Source organism: Prosopis cineraria, unplaced genomic scaffold (genome assembly GCF_029017545.1).
Source record: "Prosopis cineraria cultivar Desert tree isolate PC_DT_omini unplaced genomic scaffold, ASM2901754v1 PC11, whole genome shotgun sequence".
Lineage (NCBI taxonomy): Eukaryota > Viridiplantae > Streptophyta > Magnoliopsida > Fabales > Fabaceae > Prosopis > Prosopis cineraria.
In genome coordinates, this window is record NW_026555342.1 from 2,189,310 (window position 1) to 2,202,504 (window position 13,195).

At 35.8% G+C, this 13,195-nt stretch overlaps 2 protein-coding genes across 3 annotated transcripts; both read right to left on the minus strand.

The window, feature by feature from the left end:
- Window positions 1-334: 334 nt before the first annotated feature.
- Window positions 335-9,073, minus strand: LOC129285506 (potassium transporter 7-like). Its single transcript, XM_054921244.1, has 10 exons — window positions 8,419-9,073; window positions 7,249-7,477; window positions 6,900-7,148; window positions 5,173-5,223; window positions 4,641-4,901; window positions 3,668-3,720; window positions 3,419-3,533; window positions 3,051-3,305; window positions 1,518-2,040; window positions 335-1,291 (listed from the first exon to the last, which is right to left on the minus strand). Exons 1-10 carry the CDS (start codon window positions 8,680-8,682, stop codon window positions 757-759), a joined length of 2,535 nt encoding a protein of 844 aa, XP_054777219.1. The 5' UTR covers window positions 8,683-9,073; the 3' UTR covers window positions 335-756.
- A 973-nt stretch (window positions 9,074-10,046) lies between these two features.
- On the minus strand, window positions 10,047-13,063 carry LOC129286610 (uncharacterized). 2 transcript variants are annotated; one of them, XM_054922562.1, is made up of 3 exons: window positions 12,766-13,063; window positions 10,957-11,113; window positions 10,047-10,344 (listed from the first exon to the last, which is right to left on the minus strand). In XM_054922562.1, exons 1-3 carry the CDS (start codon window positions 12,937-12,939, stop codon window positions 10,211-10,213), a joined length of 465 nt encoding a protein of 154 aa, XP_054778537.1. In that variant the 5' UTR covers window positions 12,940-13,063; the 3' UTR covers window positions 10,047-10,210. The 2 variants fall into 2 exon arrangements, with proteins under 2 accessions (XP_054778537.1, XP_054778536.1); XM_054922561.1 differs by having other exon boundaries at window positions 10,047-10,533.
- Window positions 13,064-13,195: the final 132 nt, after the last annotated feature.

A 13,195-nucleotide genomic window follows, 5' to 3' on the forward strand; every position in this document is an offset into this window, starting at 1 on the left:
TTCAATAAATCTATTGCCCCTGCAATTCTCTCATATTTAACTCAAGTCACTTTTTTGAGAAAAAATTTAAACAAGCTGGGTCCTAAATTTGTTGACAAAAAATAATAAGGACAATAATAAGGGAGTTAACTTGTAAATTTTTTATTAAATTGAAATCCTCGGATTTCCTGACCAAAAAGAAAAAAAGAAATCCTCGGATTTTAAATCAAAGCATCACAAAATTTTAATCATTCCGATCAATATTATACTTTAGTCATAGGATAACTTTTAATATTTTCTAACATGTTTGCCATTCAATTTCCATATCCATAATTTAAAAAATAAAAACATCATGTTACTAAGAAACTATGATTTCATTTGAGGTCTAATCAGTACAGTATCGCTTAGAAGAAAGTCGAAGCTTGAATAACAAGCAGTTGAAACTTGAAACAGACTTGCACTAAAAATACAGAAGAATGACATTGAGGACATAAATAGCTGCCACTGTACAAAGCTCAAGATTCTATCATTGTTCTTTTGCCAGTCTTTAACATGTGTGGAATTTTACACATCCAAAATGTGTTTTTCTTTTTTTTAATAACTATTTCTCTTTGTTCTCGGTCCATTCACTTTATACCCATAGGGCAACCCCGCAAGTAACAGACGAAAAATTGAGATGAACTCCACAGACATGAGCTCATTAGGGAATCCAAACAATGAGGAATGATCAAATAAACAAATATAACCGTGCATTCCAAAAAGAGATGATTCCAAGCCTCAAACCATGTAAGTCATGCCAACCTGCATCAGATGTGAGTGGGGTACGCTTAAGGTTGTGATACCCCTCCTGCAGTTCTTTCTCAAGAAAGCATAAAAATAGTTAATAACCAGCTTCTTTATAAACCAAGAATCCTTCCTTGCCCTTATATCCCCATGCCCCAGAAGATAAACAACTCCGGATTCTTTCGCTTTCCGTATGAAAGAAAGCTCCCTTTCGAGACTTTGCTCTGCATCGACCACTGGGGGGCAAGAGGATAACTCATTCGCCTCCTGCGATGTGCTTGCTTCTAAAATGGGATTGGTGGCATCCTGGAAATCAGACAAAAGAGGAACGGCAAGTGAATAAACACTGCCGTTGGGAGCTATGAGAACCCTTGAAAAAGAATTCTCTTCCTCTGCATCTGAATCACCATCCCCATCACTTTCCAGCGATCGTTCTTGAGCCTCTCGACGTATGAACTTCTCCAGGCTCTCCATCAGCAACTGCTCAAAAGCCAGGTGATTTTCTTTGCGAACATCTTTATAACCATATCTGTTGACATGTAAAAAGTTCAGTTGCAAAATGAAAGATAATGATAATATGATCCACAAATCACTCCTTGCATAAGTTGAAGCAAAGCTACTTCACGCATTGTCTCTTAAACTAACATTTTGCTGATGCATGAATTTTCTGTATGTGGATTTTAAATGCCCAGTGATCCCATCTAATGCGGATTTACATATCCTGGATACCCAAAGGGAATCAAAAATATAACTACCTGGCGATACAACGAAAAATATGGTAGCTTTTTGGGCAGACCCGCCGGAAAAGGAACCTTTCACTTTGAGGCACCACAGGAACTGGAACGTACTTGATACACACAAATATAACCATGGAGTGTATTGCAGGAAGCGTAGTCAAAAAATGACCAAAAATGGCGGGTATTCCTTTAACCAATTCATTATACAGTAAACCTATTCCAGGAGCTCGAATTGTCCCAAGATTGCAACCCAATTCTTGCATCAAATCCATTGAAAGCTTTTGCTTGACTTCAGTTTCATACTTGAGCTTGCTTCCGTAATTCCATATATACATGATAAGAAACATTATTGTGCCAAAAACCAATATTATCCAACTTCCATCTCCCACACTCCACAAGACTGATGAAAAGAAAGTCAATTCCAATCCCAAGAACACTACCACAAAGGTCAGCACTATGGTGATGTGGATCTGCCATATAAGAAGCATAACAAGGGTTACTAAAATAGTTGTCATCATCATCACCCCGATCTCAGCAATGCCTGAAAAAAGAAATTTGAGCATGCTAAATACAAGAAGCAACATGCACAATAAGAAGAATATCTACATATCATTATTACTACTACTATTATATCACCAGGAAGGCATTTTCAAAGGCTAGAAACTTTGGCCAAAAAAAAGGCAAGAAACTAAAGAAAGTAAATTTCCATCCTCCTATCCAGCTAGCAGAAAGAAATTATTGTGCTTATTTTAATTCTTTGTTTTTTTTTTTTTTCGGGAGGTTGGGAACTTACCTGAGAAAGAAGAGGCGATACAGCTAGACATTCTCCCAGGGGAAAAAAAAAAAAGAAAACGGGGGCACAAAAAAGAGTCAATCAGGCTAAAAAATACAAGGCTAACCAAACCCTGTGTGTGAACGAGATTCACGTACGGGTTCTTAACCTAAGAGAGGTAGTAAAAAGGAAAGAAAACTTCTACAAGAATTCAATGTATATTTTTGTCCACATCTATAGGGGATAAAAATAATAACAAACACTTCTCAAGAATTGCATGTGTGAATTAAAAACAAAAGCTAAATTTTCATATTATCAAAATATACAGGATGTAGTTGTTCTGAGCATACAGCGCCGGTTGAAAAGCAGTTGAGATCTCTTAGAAAGGTCCAGAGGTACTATCACTTGTCAACTAGCAGAAGACATGCAAGAGGTGCAAGAAGAGAACTTCAGAGGTGTGTTTGGATTGAGGAGGAGGGAACTGACATTTTAATTTTAATATTTGATTTGATTTGATTTAGATTGTAAAGATAACATTTTTCTCCTATTCTCATCATTCAAATCTAACTCCAAGAAAATGATGATTAAAACTTCAATTCCTTTCCCTGCCCTTTCCTTACCCCCGCAATTCTTAATAAATGCATAAAAGCAAGCTTCTTTTATCATGCTGGTTACACATTATTATCAAGTTACAACTCTACAGATTATGCGTAAAAATTAACAACTAACAATTTGTCTCCAGAAATAAAGATAAAAATAAAAGAATTGAAACACAATACCATATGCGTTCCCAATCTCATCAATGTTGGATATAGAGTATACAAACACTAGTGAAACAGCCAAAAGAAACCAGTTTATGACAGGGATATAGATCTGGCCCATAAATTTCCGTGAAGTGTGAATGATTTTAAGACGAGGAAAACAGCCAAGTGCAGTTGATTGCTTTATGCATGAAAAAGTTGCTGTTGTCATAGCACGACTTGCGATTAGTGCAGCAATGTTAGCAATGAAGAAAACTGGCCAGAACACACCACCTGCAGTGCAGACATGCAGCAGTATCAAGTGAAGATCATGTATATCATAAAACATGGCCAAGGATAGAGAACAATAGGTGCCACTACAGATGAGAATGGATATCAGCACCTACTTGGAACAGAAGAAAAAAAGGCTTGACCAGCATCAGCATGGTTTTGCATCAGGTATGCAGCTTGACCCAAGTAGCCCAATACTAGGCATGGCAAAACAAGAAAGAGAAAAGAAAGCTGCAAACAACCACTATCAATTTAATTTATATGTTGGCTGACAAGAAAAAGTGAAAGAAATGAAAATAAAAGCATTGACATCCAATTCTAATTCAAAAATACTTAATAAGCCATTAGTTTCACTGCTTCTATACCTGAACTGATCGTACAGAGAAATAGCAAAGATCTGCAAACATGGCTTCAGAACCTGCAGCATTATTCGGTAAAAATATTAAGCAAATGTTGAAGCGATTATATGCATTCCAGCAATAGCTAAATCGATGTTATGCATTCACCACAGTATAATAGGAAAGCATTAAGTTTGGGTGGCTGGCAGGAGAGTTAAAAAAATGAACATGATGAAGATCAGAAAGAATTGTGAAGAATTGGACCAATATTATACTTCAAGTGCTATTAATAAAAATAATTATCAATTCAATCCAAAAATTAATCTTTTGACATCAGTTTTTGACATACATTTCTTGTGTACTACAACCATTTTCTTCAAAAACAGCGTACAACAACAACAGGGTAAATTCACTATATGAATATTCTCCTTACAATGATACAGCAAGAAAGTGTAGAAATCAACTTTCGTTATATCTGCAGCCTGGCTTTATTACTAACATGAATTACACAGAACTCAGATAGCTAACCACACTCAATCATCAACAGAATATACAGTGGGAACCAAGAAGAGCCTCAAATGTCAGATTACTCAAACTATTTCTGTGATTTACGTATGTGGGAATTTTCAAGTGCAGGACAGAATTGCAATTTCAGAAAGTTCAAATATGGCAATATATTAACGTAAGTATAGTAGGCCCTTCGCTATATCATTGAAACTGACTTTTAGGAAGCTTTTTATTTTACAAGTTCATAGCCACATAACAGCCCACTTAACTTTCTATTTATTGCTTCCCAACCTTCTTGAAGCAGGAAGGATGCTGCCCTCTCGCCCATTGAAGCACATTTAAAATTATCTTACCAAAATAAAAAATAAAAAATTGTAGCACTTAAGGTCATAAGGCATCAGATATAAAAGTCACCATACTCCCAACGGTCGCCTTAGAATTAGTGTCAGCTGTAAACTACCATTGCATGACAAAAGAAAAAAGATAGCATTACCAGTAGCACAAAGAAGACAACCCCCAAGAGAGTACCATGCTTTAGTAGAATTTCTCTTGAAGAAGTAATAAATATGAATTGGATTAAATGCCCTCAAGACAATGGTATCATATTTGAGGAGATTGTATATCCCAATGCCCGCAAGAGAACAAAACCATATGAATAAAGCAGGTCCCACAGCAAGCCCCACTTTACTTGTTCCATACTTCTGTACACTGAACAAAACGATGAGGCAGGCAACAGAAATAATCACCACTTCATCTGCACATAATCAAAGGAAAAGAAGAAAAATATTAATTCTATAAGATTTGACCCCTGGAAGACAGGCATAAATCAGCATATTAATATGCACAATCACAACTCCTGTCCCCCCCCCCCAAAAAAAAAAGGGGGGGAAAAGAAAATCTATTCTTCAGACCAAATCAATCGACTGCAAAAAAATATTAGATTTCCATTGCATGCAGAAAATTAAAAGTAAATGTTAACAGATACTATGGGTACAAAAGAGTAGATAAACAAGTTAACACAATACCATGTTCAATCGCATCCACCCCAACTTTTAAACCTCCAACAGATGAAAGTACTGCAGAAAGAATTACATATATACTGTAAGAAAAAATTTATGCCAAGAAAACAGAGAATGATTATCAAATGCAACAGTTTTCCATCAGTAAAAACAGGAAAAGAAATATTGTCCAAGGTGACAAGACACCAGAACCCCCTCCCTTTTTTCATTTTTCTTTTCTTTTTCTCCCTGTAGTCCCCTGAAGTAAGATGTACCACAGATGTGCTAACGTAAATTAAGGAACTAAAATTAAGGGTGAAAGAGCATATAATATTATATCATATATATATAAGGAAAAAAGAGTAAATTTTAACTGTTTTAATATGCATTCTGCGGATAAATGAAATGTTCAAGTAAACCATAAATTCATACTCCGTCCAGTTCAAAATATAAGACACTTTTAATTACTTCACAAGGATTAAGAAAAATAGTTAAAAGTGGTTTGCATCATTAAAATGATAAAAAATCATCATTACCTTTCAAGATTGCCCTTCAATTAAAAACAATCTACCTTAATTACCTTTGATTTCTTTCTTATATAATCTCTTCCTATAACAAAATAAAAAAGGGCATTTATGAAAAAAATTTGATACTATTGACTTTTGGCAACGTGTCCTGTATTATGGACCAACATTAGTTGGTAGAAAATTTCATATATTTTGGACTGGAGGGAGTGTAAAATAATCAATTTTGAAGATAAATTTTGACCATAAGCCATTGTGGTTTCCAGTTGATGACCAAAAAAGCTGATGCTGCCAGCAGCCCTAAAATTCTGAGAAACATTTCATGCAATTATTCAAGTATAATTTATTCTTCCAATCAGCAACTTAAGTACTCTGTAACTTTTAGGTTCTTACTTCCTAGGCTGTACAGCATGCCCATTGCTAGAAATTGATTGTTAACTAAATCATTTTTAATCAACAAGAGGAAACCCATTAATTAATTAATATACAGGTAAGCAATGCCCATCCTATCATCATCATCAACCACCTTCATACACAAGGGGGTTGATGATAACTAAATCATTTCATGGCAAGCATAATTAGAATGTATTAGATTAAAAGTTGGAATATGCAAGATAATCTTGCATTGCCATAGCCCAGACCTCCATTAGTCTCCCCTGGTCCCCAACTTGTTTTAATTCCCTCAATCCTCAGGCGCTGAGGTGAGCACCATTGACATTTATTGTAAATTCCCTCCACCCCCACTCCCAGCTGACCAAGTTTCCTTCTGACTGAGCATTATCAAGGACTCTGAAGTTAATGCGCCTCATAAAGTTTGGATAAACAGAAGTGAAACTTCTAGGATCACTTACTGAAACAGAGGTGGTGAAAACTAATAAATAAATCCATAACTTCATTATAAGAATTTTCAGAGTGTTATCACATAAATAAAAAGGATTTCAAGAAGAATGGAAGGCTCCAAATTTTCACTAACGCAATAGAGACAAATGCCTTGCCTCCATCAGAAAGGTACCAAAGGCCCCTTCAAAGGGCCTTGGCTGAAAGGGCCTCACCTGAATCATTAAGTGGTGAAGACCCCTTCAAAAGCCTTGGCCCAGGGCCTCATACAGACCTTTTGGCACTTTTAATTTCATTGGATAACATTACAGTTTGTTATCGGTATCAGTCCAAACAAATTATGATTAAAGAAAGTATGAAGTATATTTAAAATGCTTGAAATGATTTGATAACCTGACATAGCCGGTGTGACAACCCCATTAGCTATCACCATAGAAGTACCAGCCAGCACTAATATAAGTAGAATCTTCTTTAGAGTCAGTGAAGTCTCCAGTCTTTCCTTTATTTTTAAAGACCTCTCAAGCTCAGGGGATGGAACCTTCAGCCTAAAGCTTGATATGCGGGCATCAGAAGGCAACTGATTTGGCAAAAGACTCACCTTAGCATGACGACAAATTAAGGAGTACAAGGCAAAAGTACCACCTGCAGTGGTTTGGAAACAAGTATGATTTTGAGTACAGAACGCCAAGAGGAAGAGAGAGGGATGGAACATTGATGTATTAATTTACAATATTAAACAAACCTTCACCATCATCATTGGCCCACAAAACAACCAGGACATACTTCACAAGAGGAATCAAGAACAAGGTGTACAGAACAAGTGATAATGCTCCAATAACGTCTTCATTTTCATTAATAGGAGCTTTTCTAAACATAACACTGAAAGTATACAATGGACTTGTCCCAACATCACCAAAGACAACACCAAGGGTCTGAAAAGCTAATCCTATTCTCCTTCCCACACTGATATCCTGCAAAAAACATAATGAAAATAACAAGTACTAAGAGGTAATGTTTAGATTGTTTTGATTGTGTTTACAACTTCTATCATCTTTTGAAGAGATAATAAAGATTTTTAAAGGGTGGAAAACAAACACAAACCATAAACAGAGAACAAATTCGTTTACATTAATAAATGAATTCCAGCCTAATAATCATAGAACCTAAGAAGCAATGGAAAAATATTAACAGGCCCAAACGCCAGAAAAGTGAAAGCTTTTTAGATATAGACCAAAAAAATGCACCTCCAGAACTCTTTAGCAATCAGAAGATCAGAGAGACGGTAAGCACAAAATTTTTAGGACCATGACTCCTTAAAATTGAAGCACATGCCCATTAGATTGCCTCACCTCAAATCCAAAATTAATTGGCCAATTCCACAAAGTCAATGCTTGCCTTCACTTGCCTTCTTTCACAAAGATATACCTATCTACATCAAATCTCCATAATAATTCTCCAGAAAGAGGCAGAATACTAGCATTACATGCCTTCAATGTCATATATCCTGTCCCCCTCTAAAGTAACTTTCTTTATTTTGACAAATTATCAATACTTTTAATAAAAGACGACTTCCTCGAATTTACACAAGTATATTTAAATTCATAGATCTTTGCCATATCAACAGTTTTTTTTTCCCCCGCCTGACAGAACTCAAGTCACAAGTATTTGAATTCTCTTAACACTGGACAATAATACTTCGTACCCTGAAAAGCACAAGTAAAAACAGGGTTCGCAGCTTAACCACCTCCCATTACCCGGGATGCCCAGACGGTAATACTATAAATAAAAATTAAAAATATCGCAGCTTTTGGCTGAAAGGAATAACGAGCGTTCCGTTTCACGAGAAATTGACAAAACTAGGCCAAGTCCATCAAAAGGAAAGAAACCAATGCAATTCATGAAATCTCCATACCATCTCATAGTCATTTCTCAGTGCACCAGGAACCTCAAGAGCTTCAACATCAAACGAGTCGATTCGCGGGCCCGTACGGATTAGCTTTTGCTCGCCATTTTCATCATCCTCCGAGTCCAACATGTACTGATGGCGCGAATCTGACTCATCTTCCTCTATCTCTGAATCATCCTCGTCCTCCTGGAAAACCCACCTGGATTCGGTGGAGTCCATCGAAAATCCACCATTGATTTCACCTCTCTCAGGATCCCCCTCCTCAGCCATCGCCCAGATAACCAGGACAGAGCTCAAATTCAAGATTTAGAATCGTATACAACCGATGCAATTGCGAAACTAGCAACTGTAGGTATGGGGGTACGCAAAAATCAAACGGCAAACCTTAGGGTTCGTCATAGGAAAAGGCACTGGGAGATAAAACCGATTGAATTTCTGAGACCGGGATTGCCATAGTAGTATGGCAGCATTCAGTTGAAGCTGCGGATCAGAAGAAAATAGAAAACAGCACGAGGGCCAGTGTTTGTGAACGGAAGCGTGCGCCTGCGAGGAAGTGAAGAAAGTAATAAACTTCCCTTGGTAACTGCTTATCGAACAAAGATGGGAACTTGGGTTGGGACACTACCCGAACAAGGCGGGCACAGCGTGTGAGGCACGGGCCCATCTGGTGCCATCGTTAAGCATGAATTTCGTTTTCCAATGGCAACTGGCAATGACTCACTCCAAAAAGGTATATTGCAATTTTTAAGCATGTTTTCTTTTGCTATCTTCGCATAAAAATCTTGACAAGAAATAAATGTTCGTGCAAAAAATCTGTGGTTAACTTCCCAAGTTAATTGAGTAAATTGCTAAAATCCTACATTGAAATGATGAGAGAATTATTTCACCTCCTTTTGAAGAGCCAGGGGCAAATAAACAACATTCAACATGCGCATACAAAAATAGCCCGCCATTTGAATAAATTCAAGCCAAGCCAGGTGAATAGGATAAGTAAAGATCCAAAATTCAAGTTACTTCATGTAATTATTTATTAAAAAAATAACTGATTCTTCACATTTTTTTATAAGAGATAATAAAATTTTTAATCCCTCAAATTTATCTTGATTAAAAAACAACTAATTCTTCACATTTTTTATAAGAGATAATAAAATTTTTAATCCCTCAAATTTACTTCAATTATTAATTTGATCCTTTAAATTTAATTTTTATTAATCTAGATGTTTACATTTTTTTAAATTATCATGTGAGTCCCATAAATTTTAAAACACAAATTAACTATAAAATTAATAATGTATAAAGTAATCTAATAACTTGATATGTACGAATAAATAAACAGAAAAAAATTGATAAAAATTAAACTGAATGATTAAAAGTTGCATTACTTTTTTTTCTATAATCACTCAACCTTTTAAAAATATAAACACCGATTCACATATACCTTTACAAAATCTAAAAATAATTTCTTTTCAAGAAAAAAAATTAAAAAAAATGTAAACCCAGGAGAAGAAAGAGAAGGAATATATAAGATTAAATAATGATTTGAAAACTTAAAATAGCTGGAAACTCGGTAATCTAATTGGATTAGATATTTTATGTAGTTCCTTATTTTTTCCCCATTGCAGAAAAAGAATCACTAATTGTAAATATCGTCTTAACTTCCATTGGCACTCATGTGGACATAATTATAGATTTCTATGAAGAAATCCAAAATTATTACATTTAAGGGTACCAATCTTCATTCAATATACAAGGTGTTAAATAAAGCGTACATGGATCGCACCCAGAATAAAGACAGATTTTACTCAGATGTAGAATGGGATTCCCTTCCTCCAAGTGTCTGAATTATACCTTCTAAAAGTTTGATATCCTTATCGCGCTTTGAGATTTCTTCTTGCTTTGCACGCAGCTCTTCCATGTGAAGCCCAAACACCTCTGTGATCAAAGTCAGAACCATTATTAGCTTTGCCTATAACAGATTAGAACTGTTCCACACTACTGCTGAGACAGAAGCACGGAAACTGACTGCATCTTCCATCTCCAGACAGAAGCACAAGTTGGACTTCCCGGGCACAATGAAATGAAGAACTTCGAAACTGAAGATGATGATTATATATCTTCGAACTAGGGAAGTGGTTTGATGTAGAAGATCAGCAAAATTTATTAAACATTGGCTTGAAACAGAGAGTAAAGAATGAGTTAATCCTTTTAATTGGAGATAAGTGAGAAACTAAATAACATAGCAATTTCATTAATAAGTTCCTTCAAAACATTTAATCCCAGGAATATCAAAATATCATAAAGTTAAATTAAGCAATTTAACATCGTGTTCAAGTAAAAAGCTGCATTTAATTTATCACAGCAGAACTTTCACTTCAAGGGACGCAAAGCTAACTAGGTATCAGTATAATAATGGTGATTGCAGCACTGATAGCTGCAAAAAAGTAGCTTGCATTACAATGTCTACTGAAGAAACCAAGAAGGCATGAGTTCAAAATATGAGGAACCTGATTGAAAAGAATGATATAATTTAATTATTCAACATACTTGTGGTGTTCTCAAGCTCCTTTGTAACCTCTTGCGCACGTAACTCAGCTGCTTTCTGTGCTGCTTCAGCCTGCCGTTTTTCAGAACGAGCATGAGCAGCAGCAGTGATGGCAGCGTCTAGTTCTCTTTCCAATGTTTCCACTCTTTGTTCAAGAACCTAGAAAAAGGTTGACTGAAATACATTAGTTTCACACTGGAATTAATAATTAGTTGATTTCATACAGCAGAATATCAGTTAATAAAGACCTTCAGAATTACAGCATGTCAAATCCACTTGCTAATTTTTATTTCAATGATAAGTTTGAGTGAAGGGTATAGCATTTATATTCTGTTGTGAAGGAAATAGAAGTGAAAGTAGCGCATGGGAATGACATATTTCTACCCCCTTCCTAAACAATTGGAAGTACACTAGCACAGGTTACTGAGGTTTAATTAAAATCTTAATTCATGAGAGAAAAAATTAGCAAATGATGATTTAGTCCTGAAATAACATTCACCTCTGAATGTGGTCCTCAAAAACGAAAGCCTTGCAATTTAGTCTCCCTAAATATTTTTCACAATCAAAATAGTCACTCGGTTCTCACGGTAATCCAATAGCCCTACAGACGGCACATAAACAGGAGTCCACATGACCCTTAACTCATGAGCAACTGGTATTAATATGCTGAAATGGTGCGGTTTCGCTAATTGCTTGGCTTGGTGAATTACTGAATTTTGCCCAAATTTGGTTCTAGAACGATATGGGTTCCAGTTTTATGTCACATTAGCAAGTCTATTCAGTGACCAGAAGAGGGATCATTTTCATTGATGAAATCTTTGGAGAACTAAATTGAGAGGTTTTGTCTTTGAAGAACCAAATCAAAAGAAGATTGATCTTTCAAAAACAAAATCACAAATTCGCTCAAAAGAAGGGGAAAAAAAAAAGCGAGTCATCATGTTATTCCTAAAAATGGAATCTAAATTATCAGAATCAAATAATTGCAAATTTCTAGAATATATAAAAGCTGAAGTCCTAGTTAGTTCAAGTTTTAGAAACACTTTCTTCAAAACACTATTAGAGAGTAGTTTCAATGACATATCCCTCATGGAATCTCAGGCGATATATCATTTTTTATGTGAAATGTTCAGCACTCCTATAAACCATTTGAAATGAAGGCCATTAGTACCCCACATTCCAATTTATGCAAACACCCACCAATATATTTGTGGGGCGTAAGATATCTGATGACCTTATGCCTCCACACATATAAGAGTCAAACGAGCAGTGAATTCAGTGTAGTGCCTAAATGTAGACAATTTAATATTTTTCCAATATAATTCCCTTAAGCTGATTGGAACAGATATCAATAAATCTCTCAAAACTTGCACATATTCAATCTCTCTCGTTGACATTCAAAGTCGAGATTTATTAATAAACGTTGCACAAGCAAGGATTCAATCCGTAGTATCACTTCGTTTGAAGAACAATTAATTTTGCGCCAATCAGTTAAACTCAATTACAAATCCTGTAGAAGATTTCAGGCATCTTCAAATCTGCAAAGCCTATCACCAAGTTTAGAAATTTCAGCAATCATCCCCCTTCTTTTATAAAATAGCCTCCAAGACTGAACAAAAACTAACTTAAGAAAAAGTTCAGATCGTATGATGACTGAAATCGTCGATCAAATCCAACTTTAGCAAGAAACAATCCTCCTTAATTACACAACATAATCAATACCTTCTTTCGTGAATTACTCTTACGACCGATTGACCTCAAAAACCTGGAGCAAGACGAAAGAATAGAATAAAAGTCCCATTGAAGGCACAAACCTTGATGGTGCGGGCTTGTTCAGCAGAGAGGGAGGCTTTGGCGAAAGTGTCATCGTCTACGAAAACAGCTTTCTTGATGAGAAGTTTCTGTAGAGACTCCAAATTGGAAGCCATCTCCGTCAGATTCGTTATGGCTCCGCTCCATCTCTCGCTTCCTCTGCCTCTCTCTTCCATGATCCACACGGCGCTTCAAGAGCCTTCTTCATATTATTCGGCTAGTTAAGGAAACAGACGTCCTGGCAGGAAAGAGTAGTCATCGGCTTAGTGCAAGCTTGAAGCAGGCCGTCTCCAATATTAATTTTTGGCCGACAGTTAAGTTTTAGCAGAAAAAATATATATATATATTTAAGTATGAATAAAAAAATTTAAATCATAAATGGTCTCCTTTCCCGCTGCACTATAGAGCATTTTTTTAAACATTTTACTTAAT